Source organism: Thalassophryne amazonica, chromosome 1, assembly GCF_902500255.1.
Source record: "Thalassophryne amazonica chromosome 1, fThaAma1.1, whole genome shotgun sequence".
Lineage (NCBI taxonomy): Eukaryota > Metazoa > Chordata > Actinopteri > Batrachoidiformes > Batrachoididae > Thalassophryne > Thalassophryne amazonica.
This window is the reverse complement of record NC_047103.1, coordinates 7,055,816-7,079,916: the sequence shown is the minus strand read 5'-3', so window position 1 is coordinate 7,079,916 and position 24,101 is coordinate 7,055,816. Positions and strand designations below refer to the sequence as shown.

The window sequence follows — 24,101 nt, the reverse complement described above, 5'->3', positions numbered from 1 at the left end:
GAATAAAATTGGTCCTAGCACAGAACCTTGTGGAACTCCATAATTAACCTTAGTCTGTGAAGAAGACTCCCCATTTACATGAACAAATTGTAATCTATTAGATAAATATGATTCAAACCACCGCAGCGCAGTGCCTTTAATACCTATGGCATGCTCTAATCTCTGTAATAAAATTTTATGGTCAACAGTATCAAAAGCAGCACTGAGGTCTAACAGAACAAGCACAGAGATGAGTCCACTGTCTGAGGCCATAAGAAGATCATTTGTAACCTTCACTAATGCTGTTTCTGTACTATGATGAATTCTAAAACCTGACTGAAACTCTTCAAATAGACCATTCCTCTGCAGATGATAAGTTAGCTGTTTTACAACTACCCTTTCAAGAATTTTTGAGAGAAAAGGAAGGTTGGAGATTGGCCTATAATTAGCTAAGATAGCTGGGTCAAGTGATGGCTTTTTAAGTAATGGTTTAATTACTGCCACCTTAAAAGCCTGTGGTACATAGCCAACTAATAAAGATAGATTGATCATATTTAAGATCGAAGCATTAATTAACGGTAGGGCTTCCTTGAACAGCCTGGTAGGAATGGGGTCTAATAGACATGTTGATGGTTTGGAGGAAGTAACTAATGAAACTAACTCAGACAGAACAATCAGAGAGAAAGAGTCTAACCAAATACCAGCATTACTGAAAGCAGCCGAACATAAAGATATGTCTTTGGGATGGTTATGAATAATTTTTTCTCTAATAGTTAAAATTTTATTTGCAAAGAAAGTCATGAAGTCATTACTAGTTAAAGTTAAAGGAATACTCGGCTCAATAGAGCTCTGACTCTTAGTCAGCCTGGCTACAGTGCTGAAAAGAAACCTGGGGTTGTTCTTATTTTCTTCAATTAGTGATGAGTAGTAAGATGTCCTAGCTTTACGGAGGGCTTTTTTATAGAGTAACAAACTCTTTTTCCAGGCTAAGTGAAGATCTTCTAAATTAGTGAGATGCCATTTCCTCTCCAACTTACGGGTTATCTGCTTTAAGCTGCGAGTTTGTGAGTTATACCACGGAGTCAGGCACTTCTAATTTAAAGCTCTCTTTTTCAGAGGAGCTACAGCATCCAAAGTTGTCCTCAATGCGGATATAAAACTATTGACGAGATAGTCTATCTCACTCACAGAGTTTAGGTAGCTACTCTGCACTGTGTTGGTATATGGCATTAGAGAATATAAAGAAGGAATCATATCCTTAAACCTAGTTACAGCGCTTTCTGAAAGACTTCTACTGTAATGAAACTTATTCCCCACTGCTGGGTAGTCCATCAGAGTAAATGTAAATGTTATTAAGAAATGATCAGACAGAAGGGGGTTTTCAGGGAATACTGTTAAGTCTTCAATTTCCATACCATAAGTCAGAACAAGATCTAAGGTATGATTAAAGTGGTGGGTGTACTCATTTACATTTTGAGCAAAGCCAATCGAGTCTAACAATAGATTAAATGCATTGTTGAGGCTGTCATTCTCAGCATCTGTGTGGATGTTAAAATCGCCCACTATAATTATCTTATCTGAGCTAAGCACTAAGTCAGACAAAAGGTCCGAAAATTCACAGAGAAACTCACAGTAACGACTAGGTGGACGATAGATAACAACAAATAAAACTGGTTTTTGGGACTTCCAATTTGGATGGACAAGACTAAGAGTCAAGCTTTCAAATGAATTAAAGCTCTGTCTGGGTTTTTGATTAATTAATAAGCTGGAGTGGAAGATTGCTGCTAATCCTCCCCCTCGGCCCGTGCTACGAGCGTTCTGGCAGTTAGTGTGACTCGGGGGTGTTGACTCATTTAAACTAACATATTCATCCTGCTGTAACCAGGTTTCTGTAAGGCAGAATAAATCAATATGTTGATCAATTATTATATCATTTACTAACAGGGACTTAGAAGAGAGAGATCTAATGTTTAATAGACCACATTTAACTGTTTTAGTCTGTGGTGCAGTTGAAGGTGCTATATTATTTTTTCTTTTTAAATTTTTATGCTTAAATAGATTTTTACTGGTTGTTGGTGGTCTGGGAGCAGGCACCGTCTCTACGGGGATGGGGTATTGGGGGGATGGCAGGGGGAGAGAAGCTGCAGAGAGGTGTGTAAGACTACAACTCTGCTTCCTGGTCCCAACCCTGGATAGTCACGATTTGGAGGGTTTAATAAAATTGGCCAGATTTCTAGAAATGATAGCTGCTCCATCCAAAGTGGGATGGATGCCGTCTCTCCTAACAAGACCAGATTTTCCCCAGAATCTTTGCCAATTATCTGTGAAGCCCACCTCATTTTTTGGACACCACTCAGACAGCCAGCAATTCAAGGAGAACATGCGGCTAAACATGTCACTCCCGGTCCGATTGGGGAGGGGCCCAGAGAAAACTACAGAGTCCGACATTGTTTTTGCAAAGTTACACACCGATTCAATATTAATTTTAGTGACCTCCGATTGGCGTAACGAATTACAATCTTACCAAATTTACGCTTAGCCTTAGCCAGCAGTTTCAAATTTCCTTCAATGTCGCCTGCTCTGGCCCCCGGAAGACAATTGACTATGGTTGCTGGTGTCACTAACTTCACATTTCTCAAAACAGAGTAGCCAATAACCATAGTTTGTTCCTCGGCAGGTGTGTCGCCGAGTGGGGAAAAACGGTTAGAGATGTGAACGGGTTGGTGGTGTACACAGGGCTTCTGTTTAAGACTACGCTTCCTCCTCACAGTCACCCAGCCGGCCTGCTTTCCCGGCTGCTCGGGATCTGCTGGAGGGGAACTAACGGCGGCTAAGCTACCTTGGTCCGCACCGACTACAGGGGCCTGGCTAGCTGTAGGATTTTCCACGGTGCGGAGCCGAGTCTCCAGTTCACCCAGCCTGGCCTTTAAAACTACGAATAAGCTACACTTATTACAAGTACCATTACTGCTAAAGGAGGCCAAGGTGTTATGTGTTGGACGCAGGACGGAGAACCGACCAGCATTTGAAGGACCCAGTATAATATAAGCAGAGCACGGTACAAAGGATAACAAAATTTAATAACATAACAGTGATGTGCTAAATACAACAAATGAGTGCGCGGTCTGCGAGGTGGAGAGACGGTGTGCTCCCAGCAGCACTACCGGTCCGGAGCCAGAAACAGTTCGGACCCAAGGACCCCGCCGACACCCCCCAGGTGGCCGCGACAAACCAAGTCTGTGAAAGAAGAAACCATCATGTGAGTCCACACTCCACACACAGAGAGACCACTCAAAGGTGTACACAAACAGCAAACACTTCCTGACTTAATTACTAATCAGCTTCCCACCCTGCAGGCATGGAACATCCAGTTCACATACTCAACTGCAGTGGAAGCTGATTAAACGACTAACATAACAGCTCAATATAATAAGGTGTGAGGGACACCACATTTACTGACTGTACTCATGTTAGTCACAAAACCTAACGTACCTCAGGAAGTGTGCTGACGAGCGTGAGACCTCACCCCCTCCTCTTTCACAGACCATATCATCAAACCTGGTGGTCTCTGCATCCATGTTGATGAGATGGCTCTCTAGACGACGATCTCACCTGTCTGGTCACAAGGTCGAGTCTCTGGCAAATACACACTGTGTACTCCAGACTTAAATGCCACCATGCTCCAATCCGTGTAGATGCACCACAGCTGTGAGTCCTGACGAGCTGCACATGATCATCCTCAGGTGATCAGGGTGAGGTCCTGATAACTCAGCCACACAGCCACTCAGTCCTAAACGCGTACCACCTGGAAGGAAAAACAAAAGACAGAAAACAGAAGACAAACAAAAGCCAGCCAGTCACGCCAGGCACCCCAGCCACAACAGCACCCCACCCTCACGGGAAGCCTCCCGGCGACCACACAAACCTGGCCCAGGAGAAACACCCCCCTCCAGGGACCATGGCTGGAAACCGTATCTGCATTCATCTTCCAACAGAATCTTCATCTAACAGAACGGTTGACGTCTTCTCCTCTGGCTGCATCTTTGCCTTTATTTCTGTCAATCGATTTGCACAGGTATGGCCAGGAGTTCTTAAACCTGTGCGGTCAGCCTTTGTCCAACCATGTGTAAAGTCTGTAGTCATAAAACAAAAAAGACAAACACAAACAACCAAACCACCCCCACCCACCCCTCCCCAGAGGACCGTTCCATCAAACCCCGGGAAGGGGAGAAAAGAAAAACAACCCAAACTTAAGCTTGCAAATAAAAACGCTAACACCTCCCCCGACGACATGTAGGGACCAACACCCCCCAGAGGACATCCTGCCAGCTCCAGGAGTAATAACCACAGCCGAGGTCCCTCTGGGATCCAAAGTCACACACGGGGACTCCCAGCGCCTCCCAGAGGACCATTCCATCAACCCCAGGAGACGCCCCCCCTCATGACCAACGGACCCAGCCCCGGCCGTCTATGGCTAGATGGACCCACAGCCCTTTCCCCCCCAGAGGACACCACAGTCACACCCTGAGTGCGGAAACTGGGGGGAAAAACAAAAGAAAAAAAAAACATACAAACAAAACAACCCCCCCCCCCCCCCCCACCCCGACGACATGTAGGGACCAACACCCCCCAGAGGACATCCCGCCAGCTCCAGGAGTAATAACCACAGCCGAGGTCCCTCTGGGATCCAAAGTCACCCACTGGGACTCCCAGCGCCTCCCAGAGGACCATTCCATCAACCCCAGGAGACGCCCCCCCTCATGACCAACGGACCCAGCCCCGGCCGTCTATGGCTAGATGGACCCACAGCCCTTTCCCCCCCAGAGGACACCACAGTCACACCCTGAGGGCGGAAACTGGGGGGAAAAACAAAAGGAAAAACAAACAAACAAACAAACAAAACAACCCCAACCCCACCCCCTCGGCGCAGTGGAAACTGGAAGCACGTCCAGCGTCACCAACCATGACTATACCCCAGAAGTCAACCGGGAGGAGTGGAACAGCGGTTATGGCAGACGGCACAAAACGACGCCACCCGTCCGACTTCCAAACCAGCCACCAGCTGCGGGTATATTCCACTGCCCCAAACCCCAGCCACGCCGATGGCAGACGGCTCAAAGGCACGCTGAAGCCGGAGGTGGAACAGGGAATCAACAAAAAAAACAACACCCCGAACCCCCCCCCTCCCCTCCCAGGTGCAGAGGTTACCTGGGAAACGCCCAGCACAACCAAACTGCACCACTCCAGCAACGCCGACAACCTACGGCTCACACGGCTGGAGCCAGAGGAGAAGAGAGGGAATAAAAAGAAAATACCCCAAACCCCCCCCCCCCTCCTGGGTGCAGAGGTTACCTGGGAAACGCCCAGCATAACCAAACTGCACCACTCCAGCAACGCCAACACGTACGGCTCACACGGCTGGAGCCAGAGGAGAAGAGGGGGCATAACAAAAACAAAAAAAAGAAAAAAGAAAAAACAACCCAATTACCCCCCATCACCCCCCAGAGGACCGTCCCATCAAACCCTGGGAGGTGAAACCAAAAGAAATAAAAAGAAAGACTAACAGACTAACATAAAGTGACTTGGGTCCTTTTTTATGCTCCAGACAGACTGCAGGGTCACGACCCCAGACACTGATGGTGTAAAAAATCCCACACAAAAACCAACTCAAAAAAACACCCACAAAAAATGAACCAGCACAAAACTAATAAGTGATTTATACTGTCAAGCTCAAACAAATGGAACACACCTGTTCCACCTTAAGAGCTATGACGGTAATGTGACTCAGTCACCAACAGAGGGAGCCAAAGTGCTGAAAATAAAAACCCCTTTGGTAACAGAGAAAACAAACTCATGCTGCTTTTCTTGTGCGCAGCTGTGCGTAACACACAACTAAAAATGTGCTTCAACTAAATTACGCCGGAGCTGACACAACAGACGCAGTAGTTATCTTCACCTGGGGAAACGGGGCTACAACTGTAACACAGGAAGCACAGCGACCCGTGCCACAGAGCTCCGCCGTGCGCGTTCACCCATTACAAACACACTCATGCAGCTCCCGTTTAACCTCTTATCCGGTCGGAGTGTGACGCGAAGCCGTCGCCAGTCACACTCCACCACGACCCACGGATAAGGCACCACACAGGAACACGGCTGCAAGAGAGCACAAATCAGTATTCAGTAATGGGTTCTCAGACACGCACCATCTGGGCGGAGAGCACCCGCAACTGATCCGGATAACTTCTGAACGTCTGTTGCCGCCTTCCCGGTGCGTTACCGTCTCTGCTACCGCTGGGTCCGTGATGTATGGCCAGAGACTACTGTTATGTGTTGGACACAGGACGGAGAACCGACCAGCGTTTGAAGGACCCAGTATAAAATAAGCAGAGCACGGTACAAAGGATAACAAAATTTAATAACATAACAGTGATGTGCTAAATACAACAAATGAGTGTGCGGTCTGCGAGGTGGAGAGACGGTGTGCTCCCAGCAGCACTAACGGTCCGGAGCCAGAAACAGTTCGGACCCAAGGACCCCGCCAACACCCCCCAGGTGGCCGCGACAAACCGAGTCTGTGAAAGAAGAAACCATCATGTGAGTCCGCACTCCACACACAGAGAGACCACTCAAAGGTGTACACAAACAGCAAACACTTCCTGGCTTAATTACTAATCAGCTTCCCACCCTGCAGGCATGGAACATCCAGTTCACATACTCAACTGCAGTGGAAGCTGATTAAACGACTAACATAACAGCTCAATATAATAAGGTGTGAGGGACACCACATTTACTGACTGTACTCATGTTAGTCACAAAACCTAACATACCTCAGGAAGTGTGCTGACGAGCGTGAGACCTCACCCCCTCCTCTTTCACAGACCATAGCATCAAACCTGGTGGTCTCTGCATCCATGTTGATGAGATGGCTCTCTAGACGACGATCTCACCCGTCTGGTCACAAGGTCGAGTCTCTGGCAAATACACACTGTGTACTCCAGACTTAAATGCCACCATGCTCCAATCCGTGTAGATGCACCACAGCTGTGAGTCCTGACGAGCTGCACATGATCAGCCTCAGGTGATCAGGGTGAGGTCCTGATAACTCAGCCACACAGCCACTCAGTCCTAAACGCGTACCACCTGGAAGGAAAAACAAAAGACAGAAAACAGAAGACAAACAAAAGCCAGCCAGGCACGCCAGGCACCCCAGCCACAACACCGAGGAATAAATAAACATTTCACACCCAGAGCAGAAAAGTGCGGGAGAGACTGGAGAAGCCGCCATGCTAAACCGGCTAAGAGCTAGTAGCTGCGCTAAGCTAGCGGATTCCTAAAAACACACAGTGAATAATGTGTAAATAATTTAGAGGTGATTCAGCAGAGGGAGTGCTTTAGTTAAGGCACGTGAAGATTACACTGTGAAGCAAATCGTTATCTAGTTAACTAGATCAATCTAACTGCGCAGATTAAACAGCTAACAGATACAGCAAAACACCGCTGTGCTCCGGAACAGGAAGTGATACAATACCGAACAGCTTTATGAACAGCTTATGAACAGCTTAACCTGCCATAAAACTCACTAATTCATATACTTCATGTACAACTTTAATCTGTCCATTTCTCCTTTGCACACATTTTTGTATTGCACATTTTATTTGCACATTTTTACTGTGAATTATTTGGTGTTTAGTGTATATTTATACATGCTTGTACAGAGAGAGTACAGTTCACACCGGAGTCAGATTCCTTGTATTCTTGTAGATATTTGACAAACATTCTTCTCATTCTGATTCTGAAACACAATTATGAAATCGCAAGTCTGCACAACTCTGCCAAAAAGATTTTTCATGAATTTAGCCATGAAAGAAAAAAGTGAGAGACCTGATGGAGACATGTCCAGAGTGAATGAGATTAGAGACAGACCATTTCTGCACTGAAATGTTTAAAATCACATAAATAAACTTGCAAAACTCAGTCACAACTCCACACAACCCTGCTGACAGGCTTTTGTATGAATGTGTCCACAGCAGACACTTCTTCCTTCTCTCTGTCTCTCTCTCGCTCTCAACATATATGAGCTTTTGAAGTTACATGTACCTTGAAATGAGCTGGTTTGTCAGTTTCGTTACCAAAGCCATGGTCTGGTGGCTGCCTAGGCCATAACCGTTTATGTTGAAAGACATATATTTGACTTTGAAGTCTCAATGTTCCCAAACTCTATTGCACTGAGAGGAATTTTGGGGTTGTAGCTTTGCTCATTATGACCTCACACCTCAGCCTGCGTTGGTTCCCAAACACCATCTGAACATTAGTGTATTTTCTTCCAATTAGAAGAAGAATGACGGCGAAAGTCTTCAGAAGAGAACGGAGTCCGTTTGGTGCGCTGGTGTTGTGAACTTCTCCGCTCTTCTCTCTTCTTCTTTTGCTCTTTCCTCCTCTTCAGCAGCTGAACCAATTTATTATCGGCTCCCAAACTCAATTATGCAAATCGTTTCCTTTTCCGCAGGATGTGAAACCTCAGCAAAGCCACTTTGTTTTTCTCACATTTCTTCTCTGTAGTTTATTCAGCTTTCATTTTTCGTGTGCAAATTGATGTTAAGATGAGGCGGCTGTAAATGAAGACAATATCGAGATCCACAGGAATCCCTCCGACGGGGGGAATCTCTACTCCGCCATACCAAATGTGTGTGTGTGTGTGTGTGTGTGTGTGTGTGTGTGTGTGTGTGTGTGTGTGTGTGTGTGTGTGTGTGTGTGTGTGTGTGTGTGCGAAAATGTAACACTAACTATTGCCGCATCTAGCCTGACATGTTCTGCACATTTTGTTTAAATAATAATAATGATCATTATAACAATAGTCTATTCATTATTAAAATGGCGATCTCGCAAAAAAGAAGAAAATTCATCATTTAATTCGTCTATCTGTGGCATGTTATTAACTTTCATGGAAAATTGGTTGTATGAAAATAGATGTTTTCACCATTTGAAAAAAAAGTTTACATTTTGTGACTCCACCCCTTTTTGCTGACCATAAAAATTTAAGGAATCTTCTAAGTCAGACCCAAACTTCTTGTTATGATTGTGAAAATGGGCTCGTCTTCCTCCTAACAAGCAAATGTAAAAATCCTCTGAGATAATGGCATTTGTTGTGGTAATTAAGCAAACATTTTTATTTTATTTTTTCAGTGATGATATTCAAAGTGACAGAAGCTTGTTTTTATTGCTCACAATGTGATTCAGACTTTGTTTCAATTTGAGCTGCTTTTAAGATGAACCTTTAACTCGAGCTCATGAAAGATTTAATTTCAAAGATAAAATTTATGCCCGGGGAATTTTTAATCACAGTTATGCAAATATTAATGATTTAAATGAATATTTGGATGTTTTGCAGCAGAGTGTGAAGTGGCTTGGATGAGAATCAATTCCTCTAAATCTGCAGCCTGGGACTGCCTTCGGTCTGTGGGGCTGACTTTGGTCTGTGGGACATGCCTTCGGTCTGTGGGACTGCCTTCGGTCTGTGGGGCTGCCTTTGGTCTGTGGGACTGCCTTTGGTCTGTGGGACTGCCTTTGGTCTGTGGGGCTGACTTTGGTCTGTGGGACTGACTTTGGTCTGTGGGGCTGCCTTTGGTCTGTGGGACTGCCTTTGGTCTGTGGGACTGACTTTGGTCTGTGGGGCTGCCTTTGGTCTGTGGGGCTGCCTTTGGTCTGTGGGACTGCCTTTGGTCTGTGGGACTGACTTTGGTCTGTGGGACTGACTTTGGTCTGTGGGGCTGCCTTTGGTCTGTGGGACTGCCTTTGGTCTGTGGGACTGCCTTTGGTCTGTGGGGCTGCCTTTGGTCTGTGGGGCTGCCTTTGGTCTGTGGGGCTGCCTTTGGTCTGTGGGACTGCCTTTGGTCTGTGGGGCTGACTTTGGTCTGTGGGACTGCCTTTGGTCTGTGGGGCTGACTTTGGTCTGTGGGACTGCCTTCGGTCTGTGGGGCTGCCTTTGGTCTGTGGGACTGCCTTTGGTCTGTGGGACTGCCTTTGGTCTGTGGGGCTGACTTTGGTCTGTGGGACTGACTTCGGTCTGCGGTTTGATAGGCAGGTAAGGCTTAAGTGGTTAAAGCGGTGGTTGTGACCAGAGGATCCTTGGTTCAAATCCCCATCAGACCAGAAGATCACTAAGGCCCCTTGTTGCTTCTGGTGTGCCATTGAGCATGAAGCTACGACGGACAAAAGTTGCACCGTGAACAGTTTCTCCAAAGACTGCCAATGAAAACTGAAACTCCTTCAGGGTTGTCATGGGAGTCTTGGTGGTTTCCCTCACTAGTCTCCTCCTTGCACAATCATTCAGTTTTCTGCCTACTCCAGAGACATGTACCACACAGTACCGTGCGGTTTGTATTTCTTAACGAAGTCTAAGAAACATTCAGTGACTTTGAAATGTTCATGTATCTATCATCTGACTTTCTGTCTCAAGAAAACTGGCTATAAAAGTGATGACTTAGTTATTTTGAAAGGTGCTCATACTTTTTTATGCCATTATTGTTGTCAAATTTTATTTTCACTGTGTGTGAAAAACAAAAACATAAGCCAACAACATTTAAAAAATTATTACTTTTTAAAGTCATCAATAAAAGAACTTGGAAAGAGGTCAGTCTGCTGGGTGTCAGGGAGTTATCAAAATTTATTATTATTTATTAATTATTTTCTACATGAAAGAAGACAAGGATTTTTAAAAATAACATAAAAAGTCTCTTTTTAAACAATATGTGACACATACTGAGAGCACTGGATTTACATCAGCAGCAAAAACTTTAGTACTTTTTCTCAAAAAATCTTTCCTGTTCTTGAAGAGGATGTTTGCCACCGTCTCATTAATGGTTGTGACAGTGATATGGAAAAGCAAAGCCGCACAGATTGAATGATTAGACACAAAGTTGGCAGAGTTTCATTCAAAGCGATAACGTGCTGCCGCTGTGGGAGTTTTTAATTTTTTATGGGACCGTTTGTTGTGTAGTCATCTGTTTGTGCTAACGGCTGACGCCAGCTGTGCACCAAGATACTAGGAAAATCCTGGAAAAAGATCTAACAACCCCAACCGCACGTCCTGTAACGCCTAATTATCCACATCATTTCATGAAAACATAGAGCGACTACACACATATATAAAAATGAGACATCAGAGCCACACTTTGATTAGCCTCAACAGCTCATTTAAATTTAATTTAAATTTAAAAAGCCTTTAAATTTGACGGCCTGACAGCAGACGCGAAGCTTAATTTTAAAAAAATAGTGGCGTCTTTACTGCACAGCACTTCTATTCTTTTCACAAACAAAACACAGAGCCACCAACAGCTCAAATGTAGCTGTAGCAGGTAAAACTAATGTCCAGCACTTCTCCTTCACGCATTTTATAAAGTTTATTAGAGAAGTACAGTGTTTCAGAATCATATCCCAACAATACATTGTGAAGTCTATTTGTAGAAAGTTCAGCTAGTCAGGTTGCTAACATTAAAGTTAGCTAACTTCAAATGGTGCTGCCAGCATTTCTTGTTTCATGCTGGAGGCCAAATAACAGATTTATCATAAAGACAAATCACAAACACTTCACAGACCTGCTTAGTTTCCAGATCCATATTGTAACCGTAGCTTGACCAGGAATCAAACCCAGTTCTACAGTATATGTTGGCAGACCAATGTCTTATCCCACTGAGCTATCCAAAGTTATCATCATAATAAATTCTGACTCATACTTTGCCATCTGTCCTTTTTGAGACTAACATTTGTTTTGTTTTTTTCTTCCATCCTTGTCTGTAGACTGTTGAGGACCCAGTCCCTGGAATGGTATTATAATAATGTCAAAAGTCGCTTCAAGTGGTTTGGCAGCGCCAAGGTTTTGAAGACTCTGTACAGAAAGCACATCATAGACAGAGAAGCTCTGTCTGAGCTCCCAGGTGAGTTAAACCAAACGGTTTTTTAAAAATATATCAATTTCAGATTTAGGAAAACACAAGAAACCTTTGGTCGCTACTCCAGAATAATGCTCATGCACCATGAGTAGGGTTGGGTATCAAGAACCGATTCTTTTCGGGTGTTGTTAAGAAATGATTCGATCCATCGATATCAATAGCCTTTTTGCTTAACAATTCCCTTATCAGCAGCCGTTGTTTTTGAAGGTGTTTGTTGGGAAATTGATTATTCCTCTATGCTGATTACAGACCCTGCAGCAGGTCTGTAATTAACCATTTCTGCAGCGCGACTCGGCTTTGAAGCATGAACCAACAAAGCAGTGCTTCAGTCCGCTGGCTCATTGGTTCTTTGATTCACTGCTCTTCAGAAGTGGCAAGTCCGCTTCTTAACCCCTCTCAAAGCCATTAAAATCTGTTAATCATGAGTCACTTTTGTGTGGATTAAAATCATTAACTGGGACTGTTGTCTTGTTGCAGTCAAGTAACGAGAATCGTCCTCCGTTCCATTGGCACAGCTCCAAACGCTGCGCAGCTCTCTGCCGAGACAGAGTCCGGTCGGAATTAATAACTTCAAAACAAATCACTGCTTTAAATAAAATGAAACCTCTTTCCAAACGCTGTAATACAGACATTAAACTACAATCAACTAAAACGTTTTTTGAGACGTCCTGCATTCTTTATGAATTACATCCTGACATGCAGCACAGTCAGCTGCAAGAGCTCAGCTCAGACGTATGGAGTGACATTTATGCCAATAATGTCTGAAAGGAAATGCTTTTGACAAAAACTACAGATTTTGTTTGTTTCTATTTATATCCAGAGATCAAGGATCCACCATGTAGAGTTTATTATCAATCAATCAATCAATCAATTTTTTTTATATAGCGCCAAATCACAACAAACAGTTGCCCCAAGGCGCTTTATATTGTAAGGCAAGGCCATACAATAATTATGTAAAACCCCAACGGTCAAAACGACCCCCTGTGAGCAAGCACTTGGCTACAGTGGGAAGGAAAAACTCCCTTTTAACAGGAAGAAACCTCCAGCAGAACCAGGCTCAGGGAGGGGCAGTCTTCTGCTGGGACTGGTTGGGGCTGAGGGAGAGAACCAGGAAAAAGACATGCTGTGGAGGGGAGCAGAGATCGATCACTAATGATTAAATGCAGAGTGGTGCATACAGAGCAAAAAGAGAAAGAAACAGTGCATCATGGGAACCCCCCAGCAGTCTACGTCTATGGCAGCATAACTAAGGGATGGTTCAGGGTCACCTGATCCAGCCCTAACTATAAGCTTTAGCAAAAAGGAAAGTTTTAAGCCTAATCTTAAAAGTAGAGAGGGTGTCTGTGTCCCTGATCTGAATTGGGAGCTGGTTCCACAGGAGAGGAGCCTGAAAGCTGAAGGCTCTGCCTCCCATTCTACTCTTACAAACCCTAGGAACTACAAGTAAGCCTGCAGTCTGAGAGCGAAGCGCTCTATTGGGGTGATATGGTACTACGAGGTCCCTAAGATAAGATGGGACCTGATTATTCAAAACCTTATAAGTAAGAAGAAGAATTTTAAATTCTATTCTAGAATTAACAGGAAGTCAATGAAGAGAGGCCAATATGGGTGAGATATGCTGTCTCCTTCTAGTCCCCGTCAGTACTCTAGCTGCAGCATTTTGAATTAACTGAAGGCTTTTTAGGGAACTTTTAGGACAACCTGATAATAATGAATTACAATAGTCCAGCCTAGAGGAAATAAATGCATGAATTAGTTTTTCAGCATCACTCTGAGACAAGACCTTTCTGATTTTAGAGATATTGCGTAAATGCAAAAAAGCAGTCCTACATATTTGTTTAATATGCGCTTTGAATGACATATCCTGATCAAAAATGACTCCAAGATTTCTCACAGTATTACTAGAGGTCAGGGTAATGCCATCCAGAGTAAGGATCTGGTTAGACACCATGTTTCTAAGATTTGTGGGGCCAAGTACAATAACTTCAGTTTTATCTGAGTTTAAAAGCAGGAAATTAGAGGTCATCCATGTCTTTATGTCTATAAGACAATCCTGCAGTTTAGCTAATTGGTGTGTGTCCTCTGGCTTCAGAGGACACACACTTATGTCCAGAGTTTAAGGATCCAGTGACCAATTTCATATTTATTTCCTTCAAGACTCAATAAAATGTTGTTGACATAGAAAACCTGTAAAGCCTACTTTTAGTACACAGAAAATTTACAAGAAGTATTGATAAGGGAATCAATAAGGAATCAGATCGATAAGCGGAATCGATAATGGTATCAATATCGCTAAAATGTTATCAGTACCCATCCCTAATCATGAGACCTTCACCAAGAACCTGACCAGCACCAACCGAAGACATCTTTGCACAAAATTATAGCAATGTCACAAATTTTGGATGACAGTGGTGACATCTACTGACCAATCAGTAGTACTACAGTAACAGTCTCATTGTAAAAGCCATGTAAAACCTGTCGGCTCTCCACGTGGACTCACTCTGCCAGTTAATCCTGCGGAGGCTCGGGCCACATGTACAAGACGGCAGCAGTTTTGCATTAATCCCAAACCTGAGATAATACCGTTTTGACTGCACAGCATTATTCCGAGCTGTAGTACGATGGATTAAGTGGACGGGCAGAGAGACCACAGAGGGAGTGAAGCAGATGAGACTGGATATAGACCTGGAAGCAGAGGCGAGGAGGTGTTCGAAATCCACCTGATTGGATTGTGATGTCCAGAGTTTGGGTTTGGGCATGTGGAGGAGTGAACAGTGTTGTCCATTAATTGAAGTTTATGTATAAGCTCAAAGTCTGTATCACTGTATATTCTAAACATCTGGTGGAGGTGTGCACATAGCTGGTGCTCAAGGTGCTGGTGCGTGCTAAAAGCAAATGATGTGGAGCAGAAAACATGGAGGGAAGCATTTTTCTTCCCGCAAAGCACTTTGCTCCAGGTCCTGCTGGGCATAATTTATTTTTAACATGCACGAGCACAGAGTGTCCATGTGGGCATGTGCCCTTGTGCACTGCCCGTAAAACCTAACCAGCTAGCTTGTGAATGCTTTGGGGTCCCACAGGAAGAGTTGGCTGAGGATAGGGAAGTGTGGGATGAGGTGCTTGGTTTACTACCACCACAGTCCAGACCCAGCTAAGCGTCAGAAAATGAATGAATGAATGAATGAATGCACAAGCACCATGAGCACTGGTTATTTGCACGCCTGCTCTGGTGGTATGTTGGAATATATATATTTTTGTTAAAACAGGTTTTTATTTTTCAAGCCACTTTGGTTCACTTGTGTGAGAATGTAAATGGAACTAAAGACGCCCATGACGACTCTGTGACTATTTTGCAAGTTGCAAAGTTTTGAACATGTTCAGAATTCCAGTGACATGACAGTAAGGAAACTGGAAAATCCACATGAACGTTTATCAAAATTCTGGAACACCCTCACGAATTCCGTTGGCAAGTTGTTGCCAGCCCAGTAAGATACTATGGATACTATGGAACAAATATCCAAATCAGATGTGAATTCCATGTATTATATGTGGTTCTGTTATGAAAACACATTGTAGAATAAGCAGTCTGCAGTACTGAGTCATCGCAAAAAGAAATCCAGGTGAGGCTAGCATGTAGCCATAGCATTGATATTAGCAGTTCAGCTCGCAGGTTCCTGGTGTTTCGCCGCTGTACTCTGGAACATAAAGTTTTGGTCCAAAGTCAAACAAACAGAACAAAGAAGAAATGGAAAAATTTTTTATGGTTGTCACGATTGGATGCAACTTCACAAGCACTTCAAAGGGCTTTCCTGCAGTAAAGCGGTTTGACAGTGTTCATGGAGAACCCGTCCGCGGCTGTATCAATGTCCCTTGTCTCTGTGGTGTCTGTTGTCCAGGCTTCCCGCTCTCTTTTCTCCTTCCGTCTCCTTTCCTCTGCTCACATCAAACAGCATTGGGAAAAAGGATTATGGGAATTGGCTGCCAGTGTCCCAGATCACGAGCTGAGCAGATTATTCTGTTCCCACTCCTTCCATAACTGGCTCTCTGTGATGTGTGAATGTGTGAGCTTCTTGTTTACATTTTAATTATGTTTGCAGATGATGACACAGCAGCCAGATGTTTGGTTATTGAAGTTATTATTGAGATTCCTGTTAATTTTCTCTCTTTTCTTTATGTGAGAAATATCCGGTTCAGCAGACTTCATGATTTCTGACTTTACGATTATTAGCAGTTCTCCGACCCACTGCTTCGGTGGTTCATTGCTTCGCTGCTTTTCAGAAGCAGCAAGTCTGCTTCTTAACCCCTCTCAAACCCATTTAAAAATGTCAGTCTTGAGTCACTTTTGTGCGGATTAAAGTCACTCACTGGGACTCTTGTCTTGCTGCAGGCAAGAATCGAGAATCGTCCTCTGTTCTGTTCACACAGCTCCAAACGCTGTGCCGCTCTCTGCCGAGTCAAGTTAGAACGATAGAGTCCAGTCGGAATCAATGACTTCAAAGCGATTCACTGTTTTAAATCAAATGACACCTGTTTCCAAGCTACTACTTTTCCTCCCAAAATAAGACGTCCTGCTTTCGTTATGAATTACATTGATGCTGATGTGCAGCGCAGCCGGCTGAGCTCAGCTCAGAGGGATGGAGTGACAGTCCTACCATTAATGTCTGAAACGAAATGCTTTTGAGAAAAACTCCAGATTTAATTTTTATTTATGTCCAGAAATCAAGGATCCAGTGACCAATTTCATATTTATTTACTTTAAGACTCAATAAAATGTTGTTGACATAGAAAACCTTTAAAGCCTACTTTTAGTACACAGAAAATTCACAGGAGGTATCGATAAGGAATCGGCTTGATAAGCAGAATCGATAATGGCATAGATATCAATAAAATCTTATCAATACCCATCCCTGTTTGAATTAATATTATTTATGTTAAAATGTGTTAGTTACTCCAAATACATTTAAAAACACAGAGATGTTTAAATGTTTTTTTTTTTTTTAAAACAATGTTTAAAATATGACAAAAGGTAAAAAATAGAAGAATAGAAAGTTATTTAAAAACATGTTTAAAATGTTTGAAAAGGTTGTAAAATGTGTGAAAGAATAGAAAGTTCTTTAAAAACATATTTAAAATGTTTACAAAGACTGTAGAATGTGTAACTGCATAGACAGTTCCTTAAAAATGCACAAATACTTTTAAAATGTGTTTAAGATCTGTAAAAAAAAAAAAATAAAGAAACACAAAGATGTTGAAATTGTGTGTGTGTGTGTGTGTGTGTGTGTGTGTGTGTGTGTGTGTGTGTGTGTGTGTGTGTGTGTGTGTGTGTGTGTGTCGTGGGGGGGCTCACTCTCCCACACTTTGAAAACACACCTTGAAATAGTTGCTTAAGTTTGTTCTAATGCCGCGCTCACACCGGGCGCGATCAGACGCTACAAATTTGCGTGGGTCGCCAGGCGACGGACGCGCCTCCTTCGCCCGGTGTGTCGCTCTGCTTTTGCTACGAAAATTCGCCCCAGTGCGTCATCAAATAGGAGGAGCTTCCATTCCGCTCGTCAGCTCCGGTTTTCAGTCAAGTTAACATGACGGACCTTGATCACACGGAGCGAGTTGTTGTAGAAAGTATTTGCTGCAGGGAGTATTTGCTGCAGGAGCTGCATCTGGATGACGGCTACTTTCAGCGGTCTTTCCTCCTCTGCGGGACACAGCTTGAGGACCTCCTGTCCCGTTCACACGTGCACATGTAAACAATTTTAAAAAAAAGAAGAAACTCTGCTGCCTGCTGTGGACTGCTCCTCGCTCTTCCCCCAAAAAACTCTGTCATAATTGTATTTAGAAACCAGTCACCATTTGTTTTATTATACATCTATGTAGATAATAAGTAAAATAATCTCCACAGACGATTCACTCACGCGCGCATGTAAAAGAAAAAGAAAAAGAAACTCAGCTCCCGCTGCTGTGGTGCTGCTGCTCGCTCCAAAAACTCTGTCATAATTGTGAAATAAAGGACAAAAGAGACATAAGTCCTGCTCACAGGCTGCTACCAGATACAGGACATGTTCACATCTTCAGTCAAACTCCAGACATCTCCACGTCACTACATAGTCAGTCCCTGATTGGTCATCGCAGACGAGACAAAAAAGTTCAGATTTTTCAACTTGGGGAGGAGGGCAACACAACGTGACGCGACGCAATATCGCGCCACAAACGCGCAAAATGCTTATAATCGCTTCAATCGCTTCAATCGCGTTGCGCTGCGCGGTTTGGCGCCAAAACGCGTCCTTACATAGGGATTACACGGCAACCTGTGGCTGCAGTCGCTCGCGTCGCGCCCGGTGTGAACGCGGCATTAGGGGTTGAGATACTGTTTTAGGATGATAAATACGAACAGCAGGTGCCGGGTTAAAAAAAAAGAGCCTCTTGCAGTGGCAGAATCCAGATGTGAGTTTTTCGAGGTCTGAAGTGATGTTTCTTTAATGTGTCTGTGAGTTATTTGCACTCTGACTTTGTGATATCAAATCATTTGTAGTTTTCCAAACAGCTTTTCATTTACCGTTTGGCGAGCGGTAGAGTTTCAGACGTGCCTCCTGTGACTCTTCTTTTATTCAGTAGCCTCATAAATTCTGCAGCATAATAAGTCTGATATGAAGCATCAAAAGTCTGGGTGTTTTTTTCCCCACATTTACCGCTCATTCATTTCAAAGACAGGATTACTGCTGTCCCACTTTCCTCCCTGCGTTTATATTCAGTGTTGCTTCCCTTCAGAGAGCTGCAGGAGGTTTAAGCACCTTCGGACACGCGGCTAGCTGTAGCAACAGATGAGAGAAGAACGAAACACACAGAAATACAAGCGCTGTCAGCTACAGGCTAACTAGAGGAGCTAATGTGAACAGCTATAATAATCAAGCAGGCGCTGTGGTGCGCTTGTTTCCAGAGTAGAAGGGTCCCATTTCAAGCCCATTCATGAAAGGCATCCGGCATAAAACTTGTGCCAGATAAACACTTTGATCTGCTGCGGCGACCCCGAGTGAAACAAGGCAGAAGCTGATGGGCCAAACTGATGTCTTGGTTCACACTTCTGGTGTTAGCTTTATGATGTCTGTTTTCTACTATTGTCTCCTACGTGTTTACATGTTTATTGCGTTTTAGAGAATTCTCTTCTCTGTCATTATTCTCCTCACACTTTTATTGTGACAGATGACTCCTGCAGACAGCTGCTTCCGTGTGTTGTGACTGTTGCAGTTTCATCAGACACACGTAAAGACTTTGAACTTTTCACCAGTGTTGTTCTCTGTTTAGGGGTCTCCAATCCAATACAAATAATAACTTAATTTATATTACATTTATTAGTATGAAATTATACAATTCAGAGTGCTTCAATATCAATAATTACACATGGCATAATTCAAAACGACACAAATGAAACTTTAGCACAAAACAACATTATTAACCCCACCATAACACACAAATAAAACAAAAATGTTTGTGATCTCAAAGGTAACACACTTGGCCCACAGCACACAACTTCAAAGTTTGATGAGACAGAATCTTCTTAAAAAAGATAAATCAGGGAAGACCAAATTACATGCAAGACAGTGATATCAACTCATAAATTATAAATCAGACTAGATGTAGATTTATTAAGGATTTAAAAGGCCCAACAGAATCAAACCATCTTTTCCCAACAAGAAAAGTATTCCACAGCAAACATGCTTGATAAGAGAAAGAACTGTGGCCCACAGACTTCTTTACCTCAAGAAGACAAAGTACGAGTAATTCTACATTCTGAGAATGCAGAGCATGAGCCGGTATGTAAGGTTTTACAAGATCCATGAAGTAGGAAGTGTTAGTCCTTTGAAAATATTAGCTTTTATCTCTGCTGCAATGCCCATGTGTATTATAATATAACCATTACGAGAGTGGACACGGTCCCATTTATAACTATAAAGTGATTTCATGCTGTTGATATTTGCTGCCCCCTGCTGAGTTGTATTGAGCTGCCCAGCATCATGTTACCAAAAGTTTAAATCTGATAAATAAGAAGAGTTTATTTTGCACTATGTTCTACTGTGTTGGAAAAAAAAAAATCTTGTTGGTTGAGTCGTTGTCTTGAGGATGTCATCTGCAGCCAAGCGCCGCTTGCTAATTAAAAAGAAAGCGTGCGGATTTTCCTCCTCCCGCTGCTGCTGGCAGCACGTCGGTAATGTTTGCTGTACATTTATTTAGACGTTTTCTTTCTCTTCTCCACGCTGTCGTCTTGATGTTATTTCACTGAACTATTCCGCCCATTATTTTTTGGTGTGAGATGTGCAGTGTTTTTGACCAGTTTGTCTTTGCTTGAATTCCTCGACCATTAGTTCCCTTTAAACTGTAACACTGCACATGCGCTCTTCTCACATTAGAACAAATAAGTGGGTCTTTTAAAAGGTGAAAGTTGTGAGAGTTTTACGAGGACAATAACGTGCAATTTGCAGCTTTATTCACTGGTGCAAATACAAAATATCGGATGTTTTGTTTTCCGTCTAACCTGCACGGTTAAAATTCACATGAACCTTTTGTCATCAGTACTGGAAGACCCAGTACACGCTGGAGGGACTACGTCTCTCGGCTGGCTTGGGAACGCCTCGGGGTTCCCGCGGAGGAGCTGGGGGAGGTGTGTGTAGATCGGGAGGTCTGGGCGGCTTTGCTTGAGCTGCTGCCCCCACAACCCAACTCCGGATAAAGCGGAAGAAAATGGATGGATGGATGGATGTTGTTATGTGTCGGACGCGGTCGGAGCACCGACCCAGCGTTTGACAGGACCCAGCATGAAATAAGCAGAGCACGGTTCAAAGGATAACAGAATTTAATAATCATAATGAGTGCAGTGATAAACAACCAAAAATGTCCGCGGTCTGGTGAGGTGAAAACACAATGCGCTCTCAGCAGCGCAAACGGTCCGGAGCCTCAGCAGTTCGGACCCAGGGACCCCGCCGACACCCCCCAGGTGGCCGCGACAAACCGAGTCTGTGAAGAAAGAAAACATGAGGTGAGTCCAACACTCTCCACCCAGAGAGACACAGCTCAAAAGGTGCACAATCAGCAAACACTTCCTGGCTGAAATATATATCAGCTTCTCACCCTGCAGGCACGGAACAACTCAGTTCAAATCTCCACTGCAGCAGAAGCTGATTAGACAATTAGCATAACGTGACAGCTCAATAACACAAGGTGTGAGGGACACCAAATCCACTGTCATTACTTCATAAAAGTCACCAAAACCAAATTACCTCAGGAAGTGTGCTGAAGAGCGTGAGACCTCACCCAATCCTCCTTCACAGACTGTGGCGTCAAACCTGGAGCGGTCTCTGCGTCCGTAATGGTGAGATTGTTCTCCTGACGTCAATCTCACACGTCTGCTCACAAGGTCGAGTCTCTGGCAATCACACACTGTGCATTCAAGGTTTAAATGCAGCAATCTCTGATCAAGACAGAATACACCACAGCTGTGAGTCCTGATGACCTGCATGTGAAAACAAGCCTCAGGTGTTCAGGGTGAGGTCCTAATGCTCAGCCACTCAGTCCTGAATGCATACCACCTGGTGGGAGAAACAGAAAACAAAGCCAGCCAAACACCCCAGCCCACAACAGATGTGGCACTGTGTGCGCGTCAGAGGCTCGGTGCAGCGCCATGCAATGCAGCACACTACACCAACCTGAAGAGGGCAAGGCACCTTTTTCCAGTCGAGAACCATAGCCTCGGATTTGGAGGTGCTGATTTTCATCCCAGATGCTTCACACTCAGCTGCAAACTGCCCCAGTGCACGCTGAAGGTCCTGATTTGACAAAACCAACAGAACCACATTGTCCGCAAACAGCAGAGATGAGATTCTGTGGTTCCCAAACCGGACCCCCTCTACACCCTGACTGCGCCTACAAATTGTGTCCATAAAGGTAATGAACAGAACCGGTGACACATACATGTTATTACATAACAACATTTCCTTCGGAGCGGAGGGATGCACCACAGAGCTGTGAATGGCGCGGACAAAAGCACCTCCGTGTTGGTCTCACAGGACGGCTTTCAGATGGCTTTCGGTGGCTTTTCAGTCGTGTGACTATCCAAGAAATTGTGTATGAGCTGGACATGCCAGAACATATCCTGTGAGGCTTCATCACGGCGTTGCTTTGCGCCATGCGGCTCCGCCCCGACGTGCGAATCCCTCCGCTCCTCTTTCCATGAAAAAAAACTCCTGTAACAGTGGAATGTGCCGAAAAAGTGCTGATGTCCACGTCTTCTTCCTAGTTCTGTGGTAGTCAGACGACGTCCCGGATCAACAAAGCCTTCACTTTGGAAATGATCTGGTTGTTTCAGTGGGGTTTCAGCCTGTCGATCACCGCTCAGAGTGCGGCGCGCTCTCAGCTGCTGTGGGCAGTCTTTAAACCGGCTGGAGCACTCCTTAATCTGTGTGATCCCCATAAAATCGTCCCTGAAAGCCATCTGAAATTTCTGAATGGTTTCCACCTAACTGTCTCTCACAGTTTCTGTAAAAATTTGATGCAGCAAAGCTCCAAATCGTTCAGACATTTATTCGCAATAAAAATCTGACGAGAGGGGTGGACCACTGCTCACACAAAGCCTGCTCACAGGCGAATGACGCAACCAACAGGTGTGAAAAAACTCACGCATGCGCACGAAGGTTCAAGCTTGGCTGATGCAATCACACGTGATTCAAATCCATATGGTTTTGAAAAAAAATAAAAAGGTCCGTTACTTTTTGGACAGACCTCGTACTTAGATGTTCAGGTCAGGAAACGTGCTGCTGCTGCAAGGCCTGCAACAGTTCCCAAAACCCACAGATTTTAGGCGCAGATTGTGCAAAGTTTTGGGTTCGCAAAAAAAGGTCTTAAATGATTTTCCAAGTAATGCACCACTTGGAAAAAGTTGGAGAAATGTCTTTTTTTTTTTTTTTTTTTTTTTTTCTGGAGCTCAGTGGACTCCAAGCGGCCTCGGTTCAGTGGGCTCTGGACAGCATGGTGAAGGAGTTGCAGACTTGCTGTCTTTGATTCCTGATATTTCAAAGTGATTCTTTCCGTGCTGAGCAGAAGGTGACAGAGGCTGTCTGCTTTTATCATCCTCCATTTACTTGAATCTACTTTGATTTCACTGCAACTCTTCATCAAGATTTACCAGTCTTTTATAAAATACCTCAAAGTGACACTTGGGTGAAAGTACAAGTATCTTAGCATAAAATTACTTTGGTAAAAGTTAAAGTCTCCTTTAAAAAAATTGCTTGAGTAAAAGTCTTAAAGTATCTGACATTTACTGTACTTATACTTACAAATGTACTTTAAGTAAAAGTATTGAGTAAAATTAAAATCCAAAATGAGTGGAGTGTGAAAAAATTAGTTAAACTGCAATTAAACAAAACCTGATGAATACAGAATAATGCAATGAATAAAACAAGATAACTGATAAATAGAAAATGCCATGAATACCAGGGGAGGTGATGGTCTAGTGGTTAAGGTGTTGGTCTTGAGTCCAGAAGATCATGGGTTCAAATCCCCACCTGACTGGGCAAGGCCTTTAATCCCCTATTGCTCCCGGTATGGCAGCACCCTGACATCGGGGTGAATGTGAGGCATAATTGTAAAGCGCTTTGAGCGTCTGATGCAGATGGAAAAGTGCTTTATAAATTCGGTCCATTTACCATTTATTTAATAACAATTGGAACATAATCTGATGAGCAACACCAAAGATAAATAACAAAAACCTGTGACTAAGCATTATACAACAAATGTGATTAACAGAACTAAACTAAGACTAAAATAAATTAAAAGACCCAGACTGAACAAATACAAACTACACAATAAATAACAAGCAAAGAATGAACCAGTGATGAAAGTGTAATACAAGGAAAAGCAATGAATGGCTGAATGAATGCAAACTAAATGATGAGGTGCTGAATGAAACCAGTGACTAAATAATAAACAAACCAAAAACAACAAACTGAACCAAACAGAGACTAACATGATAAAGTATGAACATATGAAAAGCAAAACCAGAGAATCAGAGGAGATTATGCAAAGACTAGGACCTAAACCATGAGCTGGGACCGAGCATGACAGTTTGGAGTCCGAAGCCCAGATGGTTTTCACCCTCCACAGTCTCCTCCTCCTCAGCGAGACCGCAGATTC

General features: G+C 43.7%; 1 protein-coding gene across 3 annotated transcripts in view; it reads left to right on the top strand.

Annotated features, from left to right (window-relative positions):
* The window catches only part of myrip (myosin VIIA and Rab interacting protein), a 272,255-nt gene that overhangs the window by 202,345 nt on the left and 45,809 nt on the right, over positions 1 to 24,101 (top strand). For all 3 annotated transcript variants that reach the window (XM_034189840.1, XM_034189763.1, XM_034189685.1), the window contains exon 4: positions 11,776 to 11,912. In XM_034189840.1, coding sequence (XP_034045731.1) covers positions 11,776 to 11,912 — 137 coding nt within the window. The remainder of the gene's footprint in view (positions 1 to 11,775; positions 11,913 to 24,101) is intronic.